Source organism: Chlorocebus sabaeus, chromosome X, assembly GCF_047675955.1.
Source record: "Chlorocebus sabaeus isolate Y175 chromosome X, mChlSab1.0.hap1, whole genome shotgun sequence".
Classification (NCBI taxonomy): domain Eukaryota; kingdom Metazoa; phylum Chordata; class Mammalia; order Primates; family Cercopithecidae; genus Chlorocebus; species Chlorocebus sabaeus.
Genome location: NC_132933.1, coordinates 47,620,157 through 47,643,002, shown reverse-complemented (window position 1 = coordinate 47,643,002; position 22,846 = coordinate 47,620,157). Strand labels below are relative to the sequence as shown.

The 22,846-nt window shown below is 36.4% G+C and overlaps 1 protein-coding gene across 1 annotated transcript in view; it reads left to right on the top strand.

Moving 5' to 3' along the window:
* The window catches only part of IL1RAPL2 (interleukin 1 receptor accessory protein like 2), a 1,280,701-nt gene that overhangs the window by 1,246,465 nt on the left and 11,390 nt on the right, over nucleotides 1-22,846 (top strand). Inside the window, exons 8-10 of the mRNA XM_073013177.1 lie at nucleotides 6,496-6,641; nucleotides 14,874-15,017; nucleotides 21,521-21,691. Coding sequence (XP_072869278.1) covers nucleotides 6,496-6,641; nucleotides 14,874-15,017; nucleotides 21,521-21,691 — 461 coding nt within the window. The remainder of the gene's footprint in view (nucleotides 1-6,495; nucleotides 6,642-14,873; nucleotides 15,018-21,520; nucleotides 21,692-22,846) is intronic.

Genomic DNA, 22,846 nt, shown 5'->3' with positions numbered 1-22,846 from the left:
TCTTCTTTGTGTTCTTTGAGCTTCCTTGATTTGTGGTTTGGTGTCTGTTATTAATTTTAGAAAATTTTCCAAGATTATTAGCTAAATATTTCTACTGTTCCTTTCTTCTCTTTCTGGTATTTATTATATGCATATTACTTCTTTTGTAGTTGTTCCTAAATTATTGGGCATTTTTTACATTTTTTTTGTCCTTTTTTCTCTTTGAATTTCAGTTTAGGAGGTTTCTATTGACGTATCTTCAAAGGCATTGATTCTTTGACTGTCAACGTATTTTGATTTCTAGAGTTTCCTTTTGATTTTTTCTTAGAGTTTCCATCTCTGGTTACCTTACTAATTTGTTGATATATGTTGTCCACTTCTTTCATTGGAGCCCTTAACATATTAATCATAGTTATCTTACATTTCCAGTTTGGTAATTTCAAAATCTCTCCCATATCTGAGTCTGGTTCTGAATGTTTGCTTTATGTCTTCAAACTGTGGGGATTTTTTGCTTTGTTTTGTTTTGCTTTGCTTTTTAATATGCCTTGTGACTTTTTTGTTGAAAGCCAGATATGGTATATTGGGTAAACGTAACTGAAGTAAATAGGCTTTCAATGTGAGATTTCATGTTTATTTGACTAAAAGTTAGACTGTGTTTACTCTTTGGTATAGCTATAGGTGTCAGAGGCTGAAATTGCCTCTAGTGTTTTTGTTCTTGTCTCCACTGTTTTGTTTGATTTTTCCTCGAGATTACTTCTTAAATAGGGTCTGAGCTTTGCAGGTTTTTTGTTTTTTTTTTTTTTTCCAAATAAAATTCCTTATTATTATACAGGAGCCTGATTGATGTTGTGATACATATTTCAAAATTCTATGATGTCGCATCCTTTAGTGAGCTTGTGCCCCTGGTATGTTACCTTCATAAGTGTTTCTTAGATTCCCCCTAAGGTGAGAGGAAGACTAGAGTAGTCATTTCCCTTCTCCCAGGTGGGCTAGGCTTTGGTAAAATTGAAGTAGTTTAGGTCACGATAAAGTGGTTTCCCTTGAGAGCAAGCCTTTGAAAAGAAAAAGAAAAGGGCCGGGCGTGGTGGCTCACGCCTGCAATCCCAGCACTTTGGGAGGCTGAGGCGGGCGGATCACGAGGTCAGGATATCAAGACCATCCTAGCTAACACGGTGAAATCCCATCTCTACTAAAAATACAAAAAATTAGCCGGGCGTGGTGGCGGGAGCCTGTAGTCCCAGCTACTCGGGAGGCTGAGGCCGGAGAATGGTGTGAACTCGGGAAGCAGAGCTGTCAGTGAGCCGAGATGGCACCACTGCAGTCCAGCCTGGGCGACAGAGAGAGACTCCATCTCAGAAAAGAAAAGAAACAGGATCTTGCTCTGTCACCCAGGCTGGTGTACAGTGGCACAGTCATAGCTCAATGCAAATTCTAACTCCAAGGTTCAAGTGATTCTCCCACCTCAGCCTCACTGGGATTACAGGTGCACACCATCAAGCCTGGCTAATGTTTAAAAATTATTATTTGTAGATATGGGGTCTTGCTATGTTTCCCAGGCTGGTCTTGAACTCCTGGCCTCAAGTTATCCTCTAGCCTTGGCCTCCTAAGGCCTAGAATTATAGGCATGAACCACTATACTCAATCAACAAGCACTTTTAAAAGGAGAACAAAGTGCTCTGGACTCATTTTAAAATGGTCAGTTTTCCCTTTCCCCCTGCCAGAAGCATAAGGGAATCTTTTTTCCAATCTTCACAGTAAGAACTTAGTGGCGCTTATGTAGGCAAAACTCACAAAATTGTGGGGTCCCCCTAAATATAGGTCTCATGCTGTTTTTAACTCTCAAGATAGTTCATGGTGGGTCTCCAGGAATTTATCTATTACATTTTAAGTGTTTGTGCTGGTACCGGCCTTGCTCCTGGGGATCTCATTCCAGTATACTGTGATTCTCTGTATTTGCCTTTCTCTCAACTTTCTGGGGCAGAAGTTTGCCCTGTGACTTGTTACCTGAGGGATTTAAGAAAAGTTGATAATTTTCAGTTTGTTCACCTTTTTTCTTTTTGTGAGAATGAGAGGGACAATTTCCAAACTCTTCATTGTATTAATTTGTAATAATAGTACCAATCTAAATAAAATTTTGGAATATAGTGATGTCTATCACCTGAACTGGTTACTTTTTATTGTACCAATGTTCACTGCTACTATAACTTGCCTTTAATGTTAATATTTAGACCCCTCTGGTTACTACCCCTCCCTCACCTGCCATGGATGCATGCATATATACAAACTCATCAAATTGTATACATTAAATAGGTGAGTTTTTTTGTACATCTATTATGTTTCAATAATCAATTTAAAATGCATGTGGTTCTTACCCTCCCATATAATATCAATACTTGGAATGAGATACTTCTAAGGTCATTTGAAATATATCCCAGGATTCCCTCACTTATAACCTCTACTCTGAAACCAGTCTCTTTAATACCTCTCTTTCACACATTCTGCAAAAACCTACTCTTGTCTTCTATTCTGGAAAACCCTCCCTTCTTTTCATTTAGTGAGAATTTTCTTAGGCATTTTTTAGATAACTTAGTCAACAGTAGTATCTCCATTCTATGACATACTGTCATAAGCGTGAGTGTACCACCCTGCTTTGCCTTATTCTTTGTATAATTTTCTGCAACTGTGTACATTGTGTCTCCTCATTTAAATTTTAAAGTTTAATGGAAGAAAGGACCACATCTTTTAATGTTCCTATTTCTTGTATGCCAAATATACAGCCCAGAGCCAGGCACTTATTAAAGACTGGAAAAGAATCATTGATGGATTGTTATATTCTTCACAGAATTAGAAAAAAACTATTTAAAAATATATATGGAATCAAAAAAGAGCCCGAATATCCAAGGCAATTCTAAGCAAAAAAGACAAAGCCTGAGACATCACATTACCTGACTTCAAACTATACTACAAGAATATAGTAGCCAAAATAGCATGGTACTGGTACGAAAACAGACACATAGACCAATGGAACATAAGCAATGCCACCAATCGACAACCATCTGATCTTTGACAAAGTTGACAAAAACAAGCAATGAGGAAAGGACTCCCTATTAAACAAGTGGTGCTAGGATTACTGGGTAGCCATACACAGAAGATTGAAACTGGACTCCTTACACCATATACAAAGATCAACTCAAGATGAATTAAATACTTAAGTGTAAAACCAAAAACTATAAAAATCCTGAAAGATAACCTAGGAAATACCAATACGGACATAGAATCTGGCAAGTATGTCATGACAAAGATGCCAAAAGCAATTGCAACAAAAACAAAATTCGAAAAATTGGACTAATTCAACAAAGGAGCTTCTTCACAGCAATAAATAAATAAATAAAAATAAAAACTATCAACAGAGTAAACAGACAACAAACAGAATGGGAGAAAATATTTGCAAACTATGTATCTGACAAAAGACTAATATCCAGAATCCATAAGGAACTTAAAAAAAATTTAAAAAAAAACTCCATAAAAATGTGGGCAAAGAACATGAACACTTTTCAAAAGAAGACATACATGCAGCCAAACAAACATATGTAAAAATGCTCAACATCACTAATTGTTAGAGAAATGATCATCAAAACCACAACAAGATACCATCTCACACCAGTCAGAATGGCCACTATTAAAAAGTCAAAAAATAGCAGATGTTGGTGAGGTTGCAGAGAAAGAAGAGTGCTTCTACACTGCTGGTGGGAATGTAAATTAGTTCAGTCATTGTGGAAAGCAGTTTGACGATTTCTCAAACAACTTAAAAGAGGATTATCATTCAACTCAGCAATCTCATTATTGGGTATATACCCAAGGGAATATAAATTGTTCTACCATAAAGATGCATGCATGGGTATGTTCACCACAGCAATATTCACAAGAGCAAAGACATGGAATCAACTTAAATGCCCATCAGCAGTAGACTGGATAAAGAAAATGTGATACACATACACCATGGAATAGTACACAGTGATAAAAAAGAATGAGATCATGTTCTTTGAAGCAACATGGATGGAGCCGTAAGCCATTATCCTAAGCGAACTAACACAGGAACAAAAGACCAAATACCACATGTTCTCACTTATAAGTGGGAGCTAAATGTTGAGTATATTTGAAGACAAAGAAGGAAACAACAGACACCAGGGCCTACTTGAAAGTCTTGGAGGGTCGCAGGAGGGTACTATGCTTATTACCTAGGTAATAAAATAATCTGTACACCAAACCCCTGTGACAGGCAATTTATAAAACAAACCTGCACATGTACCCCTGAACCTAAAATTAAAATTAAAAATAATATATTTGCTAGAAAATTATGACTGCTCCGTTGAGTGATTTGTAGTCATAAACACCATTTTGATCTTTAATTCCAAAAAACACAAGTCACCTAGGTTTTTCAGGAGCTGATAATTAAGACACCTCATATATATTAATAGATGAACCAAGGATCATTTTTCAAATCCTCTCTCCAGATTCTTTCTGCAGCCTGTGAAGAGCTGTTTTTGGAAACTGCATTAGAAGAAGGAAAGGCTTGGTCGGGAAGAACAGGATCAGCTTTCCACCCTGTGCCTGGCAGAGGCTATGGCTGCCCTCCATGTGAGGCTTCAAATTAAACTGAAGTTGTGGTGCCTACGCAGCTTCTGGAACTACAGGGGGTTCTTCCACAGCAGGTTACACAGAGCTAAAATAATTGAGTGTGGTGTCATTTACCAACATCAGGGAGAAAAACAGAGAACAAAAGTCAATATAAACCATGAAAGTAGTAAATGTCCAATTTTGTCTTGGTTAGGTACATGTTGGGAGAGAAGACAAAAAGAGAAACTACAACTTCAGTCAGGAAAAATAAAAACAATTTATAGAAAAACTAACCATAAGATGTGTTCTCCCATATGCAGTTAAGAAAATTCTTATACTCGTCTGGTTCTACGATGGTACATAAATGTAAAGGACTTGAGATTTTAGTACAAGAGACTCAGATTTTAGAAATTCCATTCCACCAACCCAACTTTAAGCCCTTCCTGCTCTCAAATGGAAAGAAGAAGAGGTTAAGTCAAGTCAATCTTAAATGTCAGTAAATGTAAATACAAATATTTTTGGAGTAGCTAAAATACAATCTACCTTCAGATAATGAAATGTTTGTGTTTAGTAACATACATTTGCATGTGCATAGTACTATTTACTTTTCAAATCACTTTAACCCATTTTACCCTTACAACAAAGTTAAAGTATGTATGGTAGTTATTTTACCAGTTTCAAGATGAGTTAAATTAAGGCACCATTGAGTTAATGATTTTGTAAAGACCAAGCCTGAGCTTGTAATTGGGAGTCCTGTACTTAGAGCCCAGTTTGGTCTGAGCAGTCATGTTTCCAATTTTATGCTGAGTGCCAGTAAGTCATAGAGATATTCCCTGCATTTATAACCAGGTGTCCAAAAAGAAGGCGAGAATTACTTCTGCTTCTCCAATTTTCCATCTAAAATATTTCATGATTGAAACATATATGTATTTAAGAACCTACTCCAGAACTAAACTGTAGGGTTGTCACCATGTAGACTCATAATTCGCTCCTTCTTTGGCCAAAAGCAAGAGAAAGAAGAGAAAAGTTGACAGGGTGCCCACTTTCATCTCACCCAGAAGGTAGCTGGTCGTTGTTGAGAATATAACTCTCCAAAGAAGCAGGAGACGCACTCTTCAGGAAATAACCCTAGCAATTCAGCCCCTCTGCAAAGAACATCTGTTCCTGGCCATACAAGGTCCTTTGCAGCTTTTAAAAAAAGCAAGGCTAGGAGAAAATGTTACAGAGGGCTTCTCCTGTGAGGGCAGAAAGCAGAGGGACAGATGGGGAGCAGTGTCTGGAGAGATCAGGGTCATGGGCGTGTTAGCATTATTGGGGGATTAGGGCTCAGAGCACATTACTGCGTTGGACAAAAGCCAGGAGAAAAGCAGAGAGTAGGCTTATCACTAATGTATGGAGATAGAAGGCCACTAAAAATTTTCAGTTTACTTCTCATAAGGCAACCACATTCAAGGCCCCCTTCTTTACATCTTTACCTCACTACTATCAAAACTCTAACCTCTACCACAAAGTCTATACTTCTAAAAATTTTTTCCCTTCATGCCATGATGCAAAAATCCAATTAGTTTTCATGATCTTAGTTTAGAGCATGGAACCTAGTGTTTCCTCCTTTTCACCATACAAGCCATGTTGACTTTATTTATCAAAGCCTAGTGGCATGTTAATATTTCTTTTTGCCAAGTGAATTATTCACTTCTTTTCTTTTCCATCTTATCTTCATGTCAAGAGCCACTTTTTGTGTTTTCTTGTTGAAGGTCCCACCCACATATACACCCAGTCAGGATTCTCCACGCCCATCATCAGAGACCTGTGTGAGCTGTGTGACCATCTGTAGTCTTTGCATGGCTGCTTTCTGCCCAAATCAAGCTAATTCAGCCAAGAATACTTTCTTTATTTCAGGCTTCTCAAAGAGCATCTTGGAGAAAAAGAAGTTGAGTTGGCACTCATCTTTGACTCAGTTGTGGAAGCTGACCTGGCGAATTATACCTGCCATGTTGAAAACCGAAATGGACGGAAACATGCCAGTGTTCTGCTGCGTAAAAAGGGTATTTATTTTTATAACTATAACTATGGTTTGCTTAGCTATCAACAATTATTGAAGTTAGAGATATTTCTTGGCTTTATTTTATCATGTAGTATAAACTTCTATTAACCATTTTGTCTTCTTAAGGAAAGATATTTCTCTTGCTGTGATATTAGCATAAAATACCTATGATCTTCAATATCATTAGGAAGTGGATAAATGAAATGAAGTATTGTTATATGTTAAATTCAGTGATATAAAGTGTACCTTAGTTATTAGTGTTACATAAAATTTGATATATATTTGACATTCAATATTTTCTCCATATTTTGCCTTCTTATATCTTATATTGCTTAAATGAAATGCAAGAGATTTTTTTTGGATGAGAAACACAGTTGCTTTTTTATTCCCTGATTAAAAAATAAAAAATTAATAATCCCATATAATATTCTTACAATTATCATAGAAATTATAAACTATATTTTATGATATGACCTGGTATTAAGAGGTCTTTATCAGGTGCATATATTTCTAAATATTTTGGCATTTATGGAGATCCCTTTCTCAACTTGGTTCCAGATAGGGTGGAAATTGTATATAATGAACAAAGAAAAGAAACTCTAAATTTACATATAAAGGAGATAAAAACAGATATACAAACAACAAGCAATCTCAGCAGCTAGAGTAGCTTCCGAACTGGCTCTTACCTTGCTATGACTTTTGGTTGCTGCAAAAGGCTAAATACTTTCTGTATATGTACATCTGGCAAAGGCTTTGCAAATGTAGCAGAACAAATGTTCTCAATCAGTGTCCTTGTTGCCTAGGTTTTAGAGCAATAATAGAACAGATTCAATCAGCAAGGTCACTTAGTTGTACTTCCTGGCCAGGATGGAATTTATATTTTCCAGCCAGCCCTAATACTTGACAATGACCAGCAGCTCTTGAAGAAGCAGAGAGGAATCATTATTCTGAAAATAATGCATTTATATCTCTAGCACCACTTCGTACTCCATTAGACTTGATTCTGTCTTAAAATAAAGGCGTATTTAAGTGTAAAGGAGTCTAATAGAGAAAGTAAAGTCAGAAGATCCAGATTCAGGAGATCCTGGTTCAGTAGGACTGACTTGTCTTATTAGACTCCCTAAACCTTAGTTTTCTTATCTTTGAAATAGGATTAATAGTATCTACCTTGCAGAGTCACTTTGAGGTTCAAATAATAATGATATAATGGGTATGAAATATGCCATAACCAGTCTTTATTATTATACTGAACTTGGATAATTTATCCTAGGTAACCACTTAGGAACCACATGAAGGGCAGGTATTGATCATGCCCAAACACCTTGTGGCAAGGATCACTTTGTTTCTGTTCATCTTAGTCTTATTTCGGGCTTAGAGATCCTCTAATCAGAGCCTGCTGTTATAGCTCTGTATCCTCAGAAATATCAACCTGAGCAGTGTCTAGCTAGTAATAAGCACTTAGAACCCATTCTGGTCAAATAAGTGGTTAATTTTTTCTTTTATTATTGAAGACTTAGCTACAGCCAGCACTATGATAGGTGCTGGGGAATCGAATGCTGAATAAGATAGACCTACCTAGGTCTTCTTGGAGCTTATACCTTTTGGAGGAGTGAGAATGCAAAGAAAGATCAACTTTAAACATTTTTTTAAATTCCGCAAAAGATATATAGTGTTATAATTAAAAACCTGCTATGAGGAAAAACAATGGGGGGTGTTTTATCAATCGGCCTTTGTGGACAGAAATAACCTCATTTGAGTTTTAAAATAAATCCATTTGTCTTTAATAAGTAAAGCAACACAGGGCAGCACCTAAAAGTTTCTAAGAATTTGACACTACAAACTAAGACACACTATAATACTCTGCTACCTCACATGGCTTCTACAAGGAAACTGGTCTAAATCATGATAACTGACAATGTTAATTCTCATCTTCCAAATATTTAAATATTGGAGTTCCCCAGGGTTCAGGTCCCCTTTTCTCACTCATTCAGTAGGTGATTTCATTCTATCTCCATCTCATGGTTTTGCTTACCACTTATATGCTAACAACTCCCAAATTTATGTCTCGCCTGGACTTCCCACCTGTATACTCAATTGCCTACTAAACAACTCTTCTTACAGATCTAGTAGGCGTATCAAATTTAGCTTGTCCCAAACAGGATTCCTAATTTCTCCTGCCTACGAACCTGATCCTCCAGTCTCCTTCTCCATCTCCATCACCATTGTTCTAGTTGCTCATGCCAAAATCCTTGGAGTCATTCTTCACTTTTTCTTTTCTCTACTCACATCCTATATCTACTCCACCAGCAAATCCCATGGCTTAACTTTCAAAGCCTATTCAGACTCTGAACACTTTTCTCACCTTCACTACCCACATCCTCTTCTGAGCCACCAGCACCAATTACCCAGATCATGGTAACAGCCTAACTGGTCTCCCTGCTTCCATCCTTTTCCTCTCACAGTCTATTCTTATCACAACAGTCAGAAGGATCATTTAAATATGTAAGCAAGGTCATGTTATCCCCCTGATCAGAACCCTCCATTTACTGTTCTTTCCCTGTTCCACCAAGAATGAAATCCCAAATCTTTACCATGTCCTATAAGGCACTACACAATCTGTTCTTACGTCTGATCTGATTTTCTACCACAATTTTCCTCATACATTATACACACTAACCTCCTTTCTGTTTCTCATGTTCACCAAACACAGTCCTGCATCAGGTCCTTTGCACTTGCTATTTCATCTGTCTGTAACACTCTTGCCTCCAGCTGTCTCCATGACTCCCTCCTTCCCTTCATACAGATTTCTACTTAAATGTTATCTTCTTGATAGGTATTTTCTGGCCATCCTATATAAAATGATATTACCTTTCATTTTATTTTTCTTCCAACCTGTCTCCACTTCTTTTTGTTTTGTCTATTACTATTGGATATTATATTGCATATTTGTTTGCTTCTTGTTTTCTTCCCCCCACTAAAATATAGAATACTTGAGAACAGGAACTTTTCTTGCCTTATTTACTGCTGTATCTCCAGTGCATAAAGCATAGTAAGTGCTCAAAACTATTTCTTGAATGAAAATTCTCTTCATGGAGGACAAGCACAATCAGGTGAGCAATAAATAACAGGGATTGATAAAAAGAAGATTTGATCTGTGATTTTGTCATGACTAATATCTGCCCTGGATTACCTAAATGCGTTTTTTTCTTTTCAAGTATTATTTACTTTCCAGGGATTGCAAACTCAAAGGCCTCAGGTCCCAGGAAAATACTGAATTTTTTTAAGAAGAGGGCTGGATATTAGACAAAATCAAAACATAGACCAGAGAAAACATGCCTTGCTTTAAAAGGGCAACAACTATTTTGTTCTATAAGATTACTGCTGTTTTTGCTGGAATGTATGCCCAGGGATATGAGAGCTTCGGAGTTTTCAAGTGAAGCTGAAAGACTGGATACGAAGTCTTTTAATTTTAAAATATTAGTATTCATTTTTGAAACATTGTGTGATCCAACAAAACCAATTTTTTGGCCCATAGTATATCAGTTTGTACTCTCTGTTCTAGGTAGCAGTTAAATGATTTCACTGTGCTTTACAAAAGTATGCAGTTAATCTTCCCTCACTTGGTCTCCTTAGGAGCTTCTGACGATATAGTGGAAGCCCAAGAAAGAGCAAGAATCCTTATGGACCTGTCGTATTTTTTTTAAGTCAGAACAATCCCTAGCTAGTTTTGAGAAACTTAAGATATTTTCTTTGGAGTTGGACCTTTTAAGCTTTATCACATCATAGCCTGGCCTCATTGGCAGTAGTATTCCCATTTGGAATACTAGTATGGATTGTTTTATGGAACAATAACTTCTTGATGAGCTGTAAGTCAAATATTTAATATGCCTTAAGTGATCATTATGGAGAAGAAACATGATAAATCCTTTCATTAAGTGAAAAGGGTTTTTGTAAAATGAAAACTGACATCTAACATATCCAATTAACAGGATCAAGTTTTGTAACCTATCCCTCTTCTTACCTATTTATCTTCTGTCTGCACCTACCACTTCCTTATTCTCAGATGAACAATTTGCAGTATGTGCAACTAGCATTTCAGTAAGAAGTTCATCCTAAATTTTTTATTTGGTGAGCCAAGAGTCTGAACTTAGGTTCCAGAAATTCTGATAATTATTTCTGCTTCTCTGTACATACCTCCTTTCTCATAAAACAGAGGCATATCATTGAATCTGTCTCTCTTCATTCTCAGTGCTGCTGCTTCACTCTGTCCCACCATATCTGAATAGAAAACTTTCTGAGCCTGCTCTGGATCACACCTTAGACTGGGTAATTTTTAAACATTATAAATTTAGTGCTCACAATCCTAGAGGCTGGGATGTCCAAGATCAAGGCACCAGCAGATTCATGTCTGGTAGGGGCCTATTACTCATTTCTGTCTGAGGTATCAGAATGGCCTTTGCCATTCATATTTCTACTAACATTCTGACCACGACCATTTAGGCAATCTCTAAGATGACTGAGGAATTCTCTGTAGCTCTCTTCTTCTTCCAAGCTCTCACCAGAATTGCCCGTAAGGCTCTTTTCATGGCAATATACCTCAAATCTCTTCTACTCTCTATCCATTACCCAGTTCAAAAGTTGGTTCCACAACTTTAGGTATTTGTTACAGCAGCACCCCACTTCTCAGTACCAATTTCTGTCCTAGTCCATTTGGGCTGCTATAACAAGATACCTTAGACTAGATAGTATATAAACAACGGAAATGGATTGTTCACAGTTCTGGAGGCTAGGAAGACCAAGATCGAGGTACCAACAGATTTGGTATCTGGTAAGGACCCATTTTGCATAGACACTTTCTTTGTGTCTTCACATGGCAGTAGCAGCAAAAAGGTTTCCTCAGGCATCTCTTATACCAGGCCCCGTTTATGAAAGTTCTACCCTCATGACCTAATCACTTCTCACATGCTTCCCTCGTTTTTTATTTTTTATTTTTTTAGAAACAGGGCAGGGTCTCACTCTGTTGTCCAGGCTGGAATGCAATGGCTCAGTCATAGTGCACTGCTGCCTCAAACTCCTGAGCCCAAATAATTCTCCCACCACAGTCTCCAGAGTAGCTGGGGCTACAGACACACCACCATGACCGACTAATTGTTTAAACTTTTTGTAGAGACAGGGCTTCACTTTGTTGACCTGGTTGGTCACAAACTCCTGGCTTCAAGCGACCCTCCTGCCCTGGTCTCCCCAAGTGCTGGGATTACAGGCTTGAGCCACTGTGCCTGGCCAGGCCTCCCTCTTGTATAATCACCTTGGGGGTTAGGTTGCAACACATGCATTTTGAACAAACATTCAGACCATGACAGAAGCCCTCAGGTGGGATCTCCTAAACTGCTTCCCATCTTGTGAATCAGAGCAGCAAGCTTAAACATTCCCTGCATTCTCTCTCTCCAGTCCCTTGGCTTCAGTTGCTATTTGTCCCGTTCTATAATATCTGATCTTTGTGTTCACAGTGAAGAAATAGGTGGGTTCAAACTAAGAAGGTAAAAAGAACTACCCATGTACTTTGGGTACCTAGAAAAAGTTACAGGCCCATAAATATTTGCTGTTCTTGCTACAGCTCTCTTTGTGAAGCATATACAAGACACAGCCCAACTAAAATGACTTTCAGTTTCTCAGTGAGTAAATGTCCCTTGAAGTATAGATCCTGCTGAGATTGAAAATTGCAATTGAAAATAGAAGACAAAAGAAAATCCAGGTGGCATTTGGGTGATGGCAACTGTGCCCTCTGATTATAGGATAGATGTTTCCCTTTTGATGTGACTGCCTGGGCTGAATCAAAGAATGCTGGTTGGGTCTCTGGGCCTAGGTCCACATTTTTCAACTTAAACAGCCATCATTACATAATATCTTTCAAAGATATTTTTTATAAAACGGACCCCAAAATCACGACTTTTTCACCATGGTTTTCTTCCATAAATTTACTGCTGAAAAAAATGTCTGCTACTTGAGAGCACAAATTGTTCCTGCTGCTGAAGTTTTCCATCTACCTAATAGCAACTCTGCTCTGTAAATAACATAGAAATTGCTGAAAAATTTCCCATTCCACGACTTTTAAAACATTTGAAAGCTCTTCTGACCGCAGAGAGAGACAGACAGAAAGACCAAAAAATTTATAGCATAAAGTGAACATCTTAAAACAGGAAAAACCTTTTGAATCAAGTCAATTAATGCCCCAAGATGAAAGAGAAGTCAGTTTTCAGAGTAACAAAGAAAATCGTATTGGTTTCTCTATTTAAAATTGGCTTTTAATAATGTATGATTGATGGTGTATATAAGACGGTGAGAAAACAAGTAAAAACTGTGATTTGCAGCCCACAGAGATCTCTTAAGAAAGCCTGTTTTGTCCCCAACATGGGCAGAGGCAGAGGAAGGTAGAGGTTCCTGGACAGCCACGTTTTATATAGAGGGCAGGAAGCATTGCTAATTATGTCGTGAATTTTTTTTTTTAACCTGGAATTTTGTGGCTTATTTTTTTTAAAAGACCACCTCTTGCATCAGGCACGACAGACACAGATTCCAACTTCCTACCCCTATTCATTGGGTGTGCCCTCGCAATATTCCTTGTTGGCATATTTTGTCCTTCACAGCAGCCCCACTCTCTTCCTTTTTCTATCCTTCCCCCTCTCTCCATACTCAAAAAGAGTGACATTTATTTGTGTTTCTTACATTTCCATTCTATGACTCTCCTGATTGGCTGTTTTGTGTGTGTGTGTGTGTGTATAATGTATTTCTAAATATATATTTTTATATTTTATATTTTATTTTTATATTCATATATTTATATATAATATATATATATTTCTTTTTTATAAAATATAAACTACTAAATGGATCTTAATTGTTATATTGAGCCTGGCTAATTTCTCTTAAGCAATAATCCTATATAGAGATAAAGGACATTCCTAGAGAAAGGTTGACAGTCTGGCTTTCAAGAATGACAGCCTGTCAATGGTCAGCAATTTGATTTTGACAGTGCCCCATAATTGATCCATCCAGGAAGACTGACTGATGCCAACTAAACTCACAAGGAATTGATGTATAAACTAGATTGTCTCTCTCTTTTCTAGTTTCCAGTTACATGGCAAGCTGAATTAGTAATAAAATAGTCACTTGGTAATTATGTAATTACATTAAAGGAAGGTTAGGTTATCTTGTAGGCAATTTTATTTAATTATCATGAGACCAATAATGTCCCTGTGGAAAATATGTCTCTAGTCTGATGTCTCTCAGATTCAGTATTTTTCCCCTGGACATTGCTGAATTCACATTCTAAATTCTCCTCCGACTTCCCCTTTCTCTAAATTTCATGATACCATACCCTCTTTTGATGATACACTCTTTAGATTTATTAATATCACTGATTTACTACAGGTTAAGTCACTGTTCCCTGAGCCTGGGAGACATTATGTCTTCTTCCATTATATTTTGATTTCATTGTTCCAATGCTCAAGAGTTCTAGGGATGCCCCACTGGAGCAGCCTAAGTCTGCTATCAGGTAGGCTGGTGTTGGCTGAAGAGGCCAAGTGATTAGCCTGGATTTCTCATTCTGTTTTAGTTCCATTGGGCATATTATATCACATATATATTACAGTCATTTATTCAAATAAGTAGGGGAAATGGATAAGCTAATTTTACCTGCTTACCTTATATTGGATTATGTTCTACTGGGGTTAAATGAAACAGTTAAATCCTGCATACTCATTAGATTTTATTTGATTCTGAAAGTAATTTTATGATGTTGTTCTCCTGCAAAAGAATAGGGCCTGTGGCCTGAGAAGTACTAGATGGTAATCTTGCTAAACCAATATGATAATTTAACAGAAATAAGAAAATATTGGCCTTGGACCCAGAATAAAGTAGCTTTAATAGTTCCCTGAAATACATTTAGAGCAAAAGCATATATATGACATCTTAGATGCGTTCAAAACCAACTGGGAGCAACTATTCCTTTTCAGATAGACTTACCACTTTTAATAGTAAATTAATCAAATTTTAAAGAGTTTATTTTAGAAAAATTTTATTCATACAAATGTATCAAGAGCAAAGCTACTGCATTAAGCAAGAATTTTCTGGACAGGAAAACAGAATGGTAGTACATCTTATATGCTAGAAATATGGGAAGATCCCAAGTGTTGCTGATTTAATTACCTTTTCCTGTTTATTCTGTTCGCTCCAGATTTAATCTACAAAATTGAGCTTGCAGGGGGCCTGGGAGCAATCTTCCTCCTCCTTGTCCTGCTGGTGGTCATTTATAAATGCTACAACATTGAATTAATGCTCTTCTACAGGCAGCACTTTGGAGCTGATGAAACTAATGATGGTAAGCTGTCTCCTATTGTTCGAATTCCATTAAATGGCATGCATTTGTGATTATGTAAGAGAACTTCCCTATTTTTAGGAAGTACAAGCTGAAATATTTAGGGGTAAAGGGCTATGGCAAGTTACTTACCTTTAAATAGTTTAGAAACCTTATCAAGAAAAAGAGAAAAGAGGAGAATATATTAACAATAGGTAAATCTGAGTAAATGCTATGTATGTTTTTTAAAATAGTTTTATTTTTATAATATTCCTATACGTTTGACTTTATTTCCAATAAAAAGTTTAACAATAAGACATTAGTTGCTCAGGAGATAAAACAATTGCTGTCAAATCCCTCCCACTTAGTAAGAAGCAAATTAAGAATCAATTCCAATTTTTTTCAGAAAATGCAAATTTAAGTACAGATCAATTTAGCCATTGCTGCCATCTACAAAACAAGTAATCATGCAAGAAACAGATTGAAAACTATGGAGACAATCTTTTTAAACCTCAAAGTACATGTACCTACATATTTTGAATGCTTATAGCACCATTCTCAAAGGTGACCTGAAAGAATAAAAATTCAGAGTATAGCTCATAATTTTCTTGTATTTACTGTTTATGAATTTTGAAAATCTTATGAGAGAAATATCAATAAAGCAGTATACCGAGCCTTGTTTCTTTGAACATTTAAAATGATTTAATTTTTTTCAAGAGTACAAACTGCCATGTTTCCAATCAAAATCAATAAGAAATCATGGCATGTAGCTTCTTATACATAAAGTTCTCATCCCAAAACTGCTGTAAGCCTTGGAAATGTGTATAGAATGCCACAGGTAAGCCAAACACTTTTTAGAAAGAAATCCAATTTGGAAAACATTATTTTAAAAAGACAGATTTAAAACTGAGTTTTCATTGTACCAAAATAAGTAAGGTTAGAGCTTTTGTTTATTTTTTTGAGTTGGTGGTCTTACCTCAAAAAAGAGAAATTCACAATTTTGATTTTAATTTTATAGTGATAGATGTAATGTCAAAATTTTTGAGGAATCTGATTTTGGTCTTGTTGTTACTATTATGTGAATGATGATATGGGTGGGTTTTAATTGACTTTCATATTTTCATAGTAAATTACAGAAATTCTTCTTTCTTTTATTTTTCTTTTATCTTTTTTTTTTTTTTTTTTTTTTTTTTTTGAGACACAGTCACTGTCACCCAGGCTGGAGTGCAGTGTTGCAATCCTGGCTCACTGCAGTCTCAAACTCCTGTACTCAAGCAATCCTCCTGCCTCAGCCTCCTGAGTAGCTGAGATTACAAGTGCATGCCACCTTGCCTGGCTAATTTATTATTATTGCTAATATTATTATTATTATTTCTTGTAGAGACAGGGTCTCGCCTTGTTACCTAGGCTGGTCTCAAATTCTTGCATTCAAGCAATCCTCTGGACTTAGCCTCCAAAAGTGTTGGGATTACAGGCGTTAGCCACTGCACCTGGCGTGAAATGCTTTTTGATGAGTACATATGCATGCTCATTTGCTCATTTTCAAATCTACACATCTACACATTTGCACATTTCAAATCTACTCAGCAATTACAGCAGCCCATTTAAAAGTACTACAGACTTATTTAGATATATCTTAAAAGTGAAAAATTAAGGCCTATTCCAACAATTATTATATACGCTGACAATATATATGGAAATATGACCAATTACCCACAGTTCTTCCTATAAACAACAGTTAATATTGAAAAATCTTGACTTCTTATCTGTATACAGAAAAAAACTAGAGAGAATGTGTTATTGAGGTTAATGTCCCTGGTTCCCAGGTGCCAGCAAGTGGCTAAAGTAGCCAATTGTGAAGGTAAAAGATGCATTATCTGTGTAAAAGAACATAAAAGGGGCCAGGCACAGTAGCTCACAAAATCCCAGCACTTTGGAAGACCTAAGCAGGAGGATTGCTTGAGCCCAGGAGTTCAAGACCAGCTTACACAACATAGGGAGACCTCATCTCTACAAAAAATAGTTTAAAAAATAAACTATTTTTTAAATATTTATTTTTTAAAAGTTTATGAATTTTGAAAATCTTATGAGAGAAATATCAATAAAGCAGTATACCGAGCCTTGTTTCTTTGAACATTTAAAATGATTTAATTTTTTTCAAGAGTACAAACTGCCATGTTTCCAATCAAAATCAATAAGAAATCATGGCACGTAGCTTCTTATACATAAAGTTCTCATCCCAAAACTGCTGTAAGCCTTGGGATGAGTTTTAATTGACTTTCATATTTTCATAGTAAATTACAGAAATTCTTCTTTTATTTTTCTTTTACCTTTTTTTTTTTTTTTTTTTTTTTTTTTTTTTTTTTTTTTTTTTTTGAGACACAGTCACTGTCACCCAGGCTGGAGTGCAGTGGTGCAATCCTGGCTCACTGCAGTCTCAAACTCCTGTACTCAAGCAATCCTCCTGCCTCATGGTGGTGCATGGTGGTGCATGCCTGTGGTACCGGATAACCATGAGGGCCGAGTCAAGAGAATCACTTGAACCCAGGAGCTCAAGGTTGCAGTGAGCTATGATCTCATCATTGCACTCTGGCCTGGATGACAGAGTAAGACCCTGTCTCTAAAAAAAATGAATAAAATAAATAAAAATATGAAAGGGAGGCTTCTGTGATTAATATGTTTTGAGTCCTGATAATATGCAATTTGTTAATCTCTGAGATTATACAATTTATTATATTAATCTACAATAATTAATTACCTTCATCACTGATACCCAATAACCTAGACTAACTGCTCAGTTGTAGTACATATTTGTAAGATTAATTTTATGCTGATATGACAGAATTTTTCAGGAATTAAATATTCCACTTTGCATCTTTATCTGCAATGTGGTTCATGTGTTCAAAGGTGTCCAGTAATATAGAACATTTTGATTACCTAATTGTATGTATTGATTCCAAATTCAGTGTTGCGGGGGAAATGCAATATGGGGAGAGGGTACTTCAAGTGTTTTCGTTAGGAGTGATGGTTAAAATATTTTATATTTCTGCATAGAACCTTGGACCTTAAGTATATAACCTCTATATTAGCTTCAGTGGAATACTAAAAAGTCAATATGTATATGGTGAAAATGAATAAATGAATTTTAACTGCCTTTTAGAAATCTACAGTTACAGAATGCCAAATGTCAGCCAGATAATCTATCACATTTTTCATTTCACCATTTAAATATTTTGACATATCATAGACACAACTTAATTTTAACCATATGCTTTTTCTTCATGCTCTCTGACAATATCTATAATGGTATTTCCTAAAAGTTCTTATAAAAATGCCTGATTTTGTATAAAATAAAATCCATCCAACAAACTTTAATTTCTTAGCCATGTTTAAAATTTAATTCATTTTAATTCAACCCACCAATGATTGCTTCATTTATTTAACCTTTCAATTTTTCAGTCATTAAATATTTAAGTGTCTACTAAGTGTCAGGGACTATGCATGATACATTTACTTATATTCTTCATCTGGATCAACACTACAGTCACACACACACACACATATACTATAGTAGGTAATAGGTATATAATAATCAACAAGATTACACAGTCTTTGCTCTGCAGAAACTAGGAGTTCAGCACTCTGCTTAGCACAGCTGCAGAACAACTGAGTTATAAACATGGATGGCTTCTTGATAGAGAGCAGGATTCAAATTAGATTTTAAAACAGAAAAGGACAGATGTGACAATAGGAAAATTCTTCTACAAAACATTTGGTTCTCTTCCTTATAACTTCTCTCTTTATTAGGAACAGCATACCTATGGTAACCACTGTGCCAGCCCTCTTCCTTACACTGTTCTGTTTGCATTATGCTCTATTTTCTGGTTCCTCAGATAAGCTTAGTCAGCATGATTTAGCACAGAGGAAGGCTCATTAGCCTTGCCTAGAAAAGTGGTGCTGCTGAACAGCCTTTTGGTTTAGAAACAATTTTCAGGCCTTGCTGCTAACCTTATTTGCATCATGTTGTTGATTTTGGTTTATCTATCTTGCTCCTCTTTGTGAGCAACAGCTGCAGCTATTCATGAGGTTTTCTTGGCTGTCTACATAAGGTTGAGTGCATTATTTAAACTGTAGCATCTGTGTCACTGCTGGCTCACTAGCTGGTATCCTAAAGCGTCTGGGACATCTGACATGGTGGCTTTGAGAGCTTTCTTCCTGCTCTGGCCAGCCACCATAAGCTCTTCACCTTTAGTTCATCTTAAAGGGACATGAATGAAACCAGGAGCATTCATTTTTTCAATGAATGGTGTGCTTCTAGAATGCGAGGTAAAATTTATAATCTCGATGTGTTGGGTGTTAACACGTACCAAAGACATCCATGCTCTTTGCCACAACTTAGGAAATGTAAGTATAGAAGTACTTTCTAGGGGTAAGTGTTTGTAGCATTGAACTGCAATATCAGAATATAGGTGGAACCAGTAAGGACAGAACCAAGAATACGTGAGTTTAGCATGTTTGGAAGACAAATAACCATAGTCAGTACAAGCAATAGGAGAGGAGTCTAGAAGGTCTGGTCAGATGAGTAAAGAAGTCAAGTAGCCATTGCAGATGCTCAACAAATAATTGTTGAATGAATTAATAAGTGGTTGAATTTAGGGAGGTTTGTGAAATAGGAAAGTTATCAAAGTCAGAGAGAGTAACAGGGTCTGGTCTGACATTATGGAGTTTGAGGCAGCAACACTATCTATCAAGAACAATGAAATATATTCTGCTCATATGAATGGAGCTATTTGTCCTTTGGCCTGTTTTATTCTTCCAGCTGTGTGTCATCGGCAGCTCTGAGTCCCAGGTGAGTAATTATAGCTGGAGAAAGTCAGGGGCCTGCAGGTGTATCCTGCACGTGATTGGAACAAGGGCAGAGGTGCTAGGATTACCAGGAGGTTCTTACATTAGCATTGCTTATGAACATTCTCACTTCCAAGCAGAATTTTATGCACGACAGTGGAATGCGCCCAACTTGTAAGCGAAATGATCTCTTCAACTACCCAGGGCAGTGCTTCATGTACATCTGCTTCCAGGCAATCAATTAATCCAACCAAGGTTTATGGAAGCCTTTTGCAGCCAGAAAAGATGCTAAAGAGTATTAACTCTTTCTCTTTCTTTCAGGCACCATCTTAATATAAATAACCAGAATTTCTTTCGTTTGGGAGTGGTGAAGGCTAAAATCTTACTAAAATTAGAACAACATAATCCTACTTCAGAGATAGGGAGGTCTCATCTACTCCTAAAAGAGGGTATCTACAGCTCATCATATGTCTATAGTTTATTCCTCCCTCAGCATGTAGAATCAAGTCATGGTGTGGGTTATGGTGGAAATAAATGAGTGGCTGCTTCATTTTATAAATTACATTTTGGTCAGGTTTTAGGTATGTTCTAATTAGGCATGTTTTAATAGAAAATATTGATGTGTTTGAGAAACAAATCCCGAAATTCTTACCAGTCTTTTGCAGTTATTATTTGTAAGTAACTGGGTTTACTAATAGTTCCACATGAATCTGTGTTCACTATTTTAACTTAAAAACTTTTTTTAATAAGGAAATTTTGAAAATCTCACTATAACTTTTTCAGTGTAGATGTGGCCCATCTAAAACCTTCAGAAACTAATACCTCAAGTAGCTATGCTCATTAACATTTTGCAGGAAAAAAACTGTATGCATACATACACATTGTCTCTCTGGAGAGACTGGCTCTGAGCCAATACAGCAAAAGAGGAAAAAATACACTTGCAAAGCACAGTTAACTCCCTGACTAAATGTGTGGAGGAAAAATCTAATTTGGCAATACTGGAAGGATGTATATTTTGAAACAAAGGCTTCTTTTGGAAGCTTGTGTCATATTAGTTGGCCATGAACTGAACAAGAATAACAGGCAAGGCACTTGTATAAAACCCAGCTGCTGTCTCTAATATTTGGTAATGAACTGCTTTTTGTATATGAAGATGACGACACTAACCAACTGGAACTATGGCATGTGCTGTGAACAGTGTCTCCAGGAGCGAGGCTGGATTATTTCAATTTTCCACACTCTAGGGCCCAGCCCCTGTTGGATCTTTTGCACATATTTGTGCAAACAAGGTATAGTCTGTGCCCAAGTAACAGAGCCAAGCCAACTGGAAAATAAAGGGGTTAAATCCATGACTTTGGTCTACTTAGTCCTGCATTCAAACATACTGAGCTAATCATTCACACATCATTGAGTATTACAAATGCGTATAGTCGCTGAAAGTCACAAATAATAATTCTCTCTTTTATTCTGTTCAGACTATAGGTGGCCCATTGCATAGGTTTCAATTCATATCATATGACTAGGTTATTTTGAAAGGGATTAGATTTCCTATAACATGGCATGTGACTTATTTTTTTCCAATTATTAAAGACAGTCACTAATTATTGTGCTATCCCTGCCTCTTAGTACTCAAAGAGAACCTGCTAATAGTTACAACCCTTTTGTTGTTCTTTATGTTTAAGACAACAAGGAATATGATGCCTATCTCTCTTACACAAAAGTGGACCAAGATACTTTAGACTGTGACAATCCTGAAGAAGAGCAGTTTGCTCTTGAAGTACTGCCAGATGTCCTGGAAAAACACTATGGATATAAACTCTTCATCCCAGAAAGAGACCTGATTCCAAGTGGAAGTAAGTACTTTCAAATTTTGTATTTAAAACGTTCTGTTTCTTTTAGGATGTTATGTGAAGGCTTCAAACATCAGAGCCAAGTATTTAGACAGTTGTTTCTCATAGTAGAGTTTCTTAAATCCAAATCTTTCCCATATGCCTGTGTTCTGAATTTCTAGCATCTGAATATTTTTAAATGCATTCTCACTAATATTTTGAGTATGATTTCTAAATTGTGCCATAATGGTCATTTTTATTATATTGCCTTAGTATCCTGAAAAGCATTATGATCTTTAAAAAAAAATCTGTAAAAGTTAGTTAAAGCCTTTTCAATATGTTTCAGTTCCAAAGCTAGTCTTCTGTCACTGTGTTTCTACTTATACCTACAATTATTGTCACTAATGGCTTTGAATCTATGCCTTTCAACCTTGTTATTCATTATGCCTTGTCACTTATTTCCAAATTTATGGAAAAATCCACTTAAAAAGGTATATTAGGCCATTGGGTACAGCACTCTCACTGTGTATTTAAATTATTTTCAAGACACTTGTATGCTAGGCTTGAATGCCATTTTAAGTTGTACTACACATTGAAAACTATATTGAGGCTTTCAGAATAAATTCAGTTTCAAGTCAAAATATGTACTTTTCTCCCTTTAACGTCCAGAGTGCATACACATACACAGTAAAGCGTAAGGAAAACACAGAGAAATCTAAGACATTGTCCCTGTTTTTGAAGAGCTTAAAATGCCATTGAGGAAAATATAAGTGCTAGAACTTATTTGCATATAAGTACTGATATCCTTGAGAAGGGAAGATTGAACTGGTAACTACAAATCATAACATGTTAATTTCAACATGTGATAATAACAAAATAAAAAGCTTACATTCCAGTACTTGACAGTGTATAAAATCATTTCACATACATTACTTCATTTCATTTTTACAGTAACCCTGTGTTGCGAGAGAGTAGGTACCTATGTCCTTATGCTGAGGAAGCAAAACCCCCAAATCGTCCAAGATAAACAGTTGGCAAATGGTAGAGGTGGCAGTGGAACCTAGATTTATTTGACTTTGGTTCTCACTCTGCTAGATCATGCTGCTCCTCAATAACATTTATTCAGATTACCAGCAGGTTACCTTGGTCACTAAGCTGGCAGAAGACAAATGGAAACAA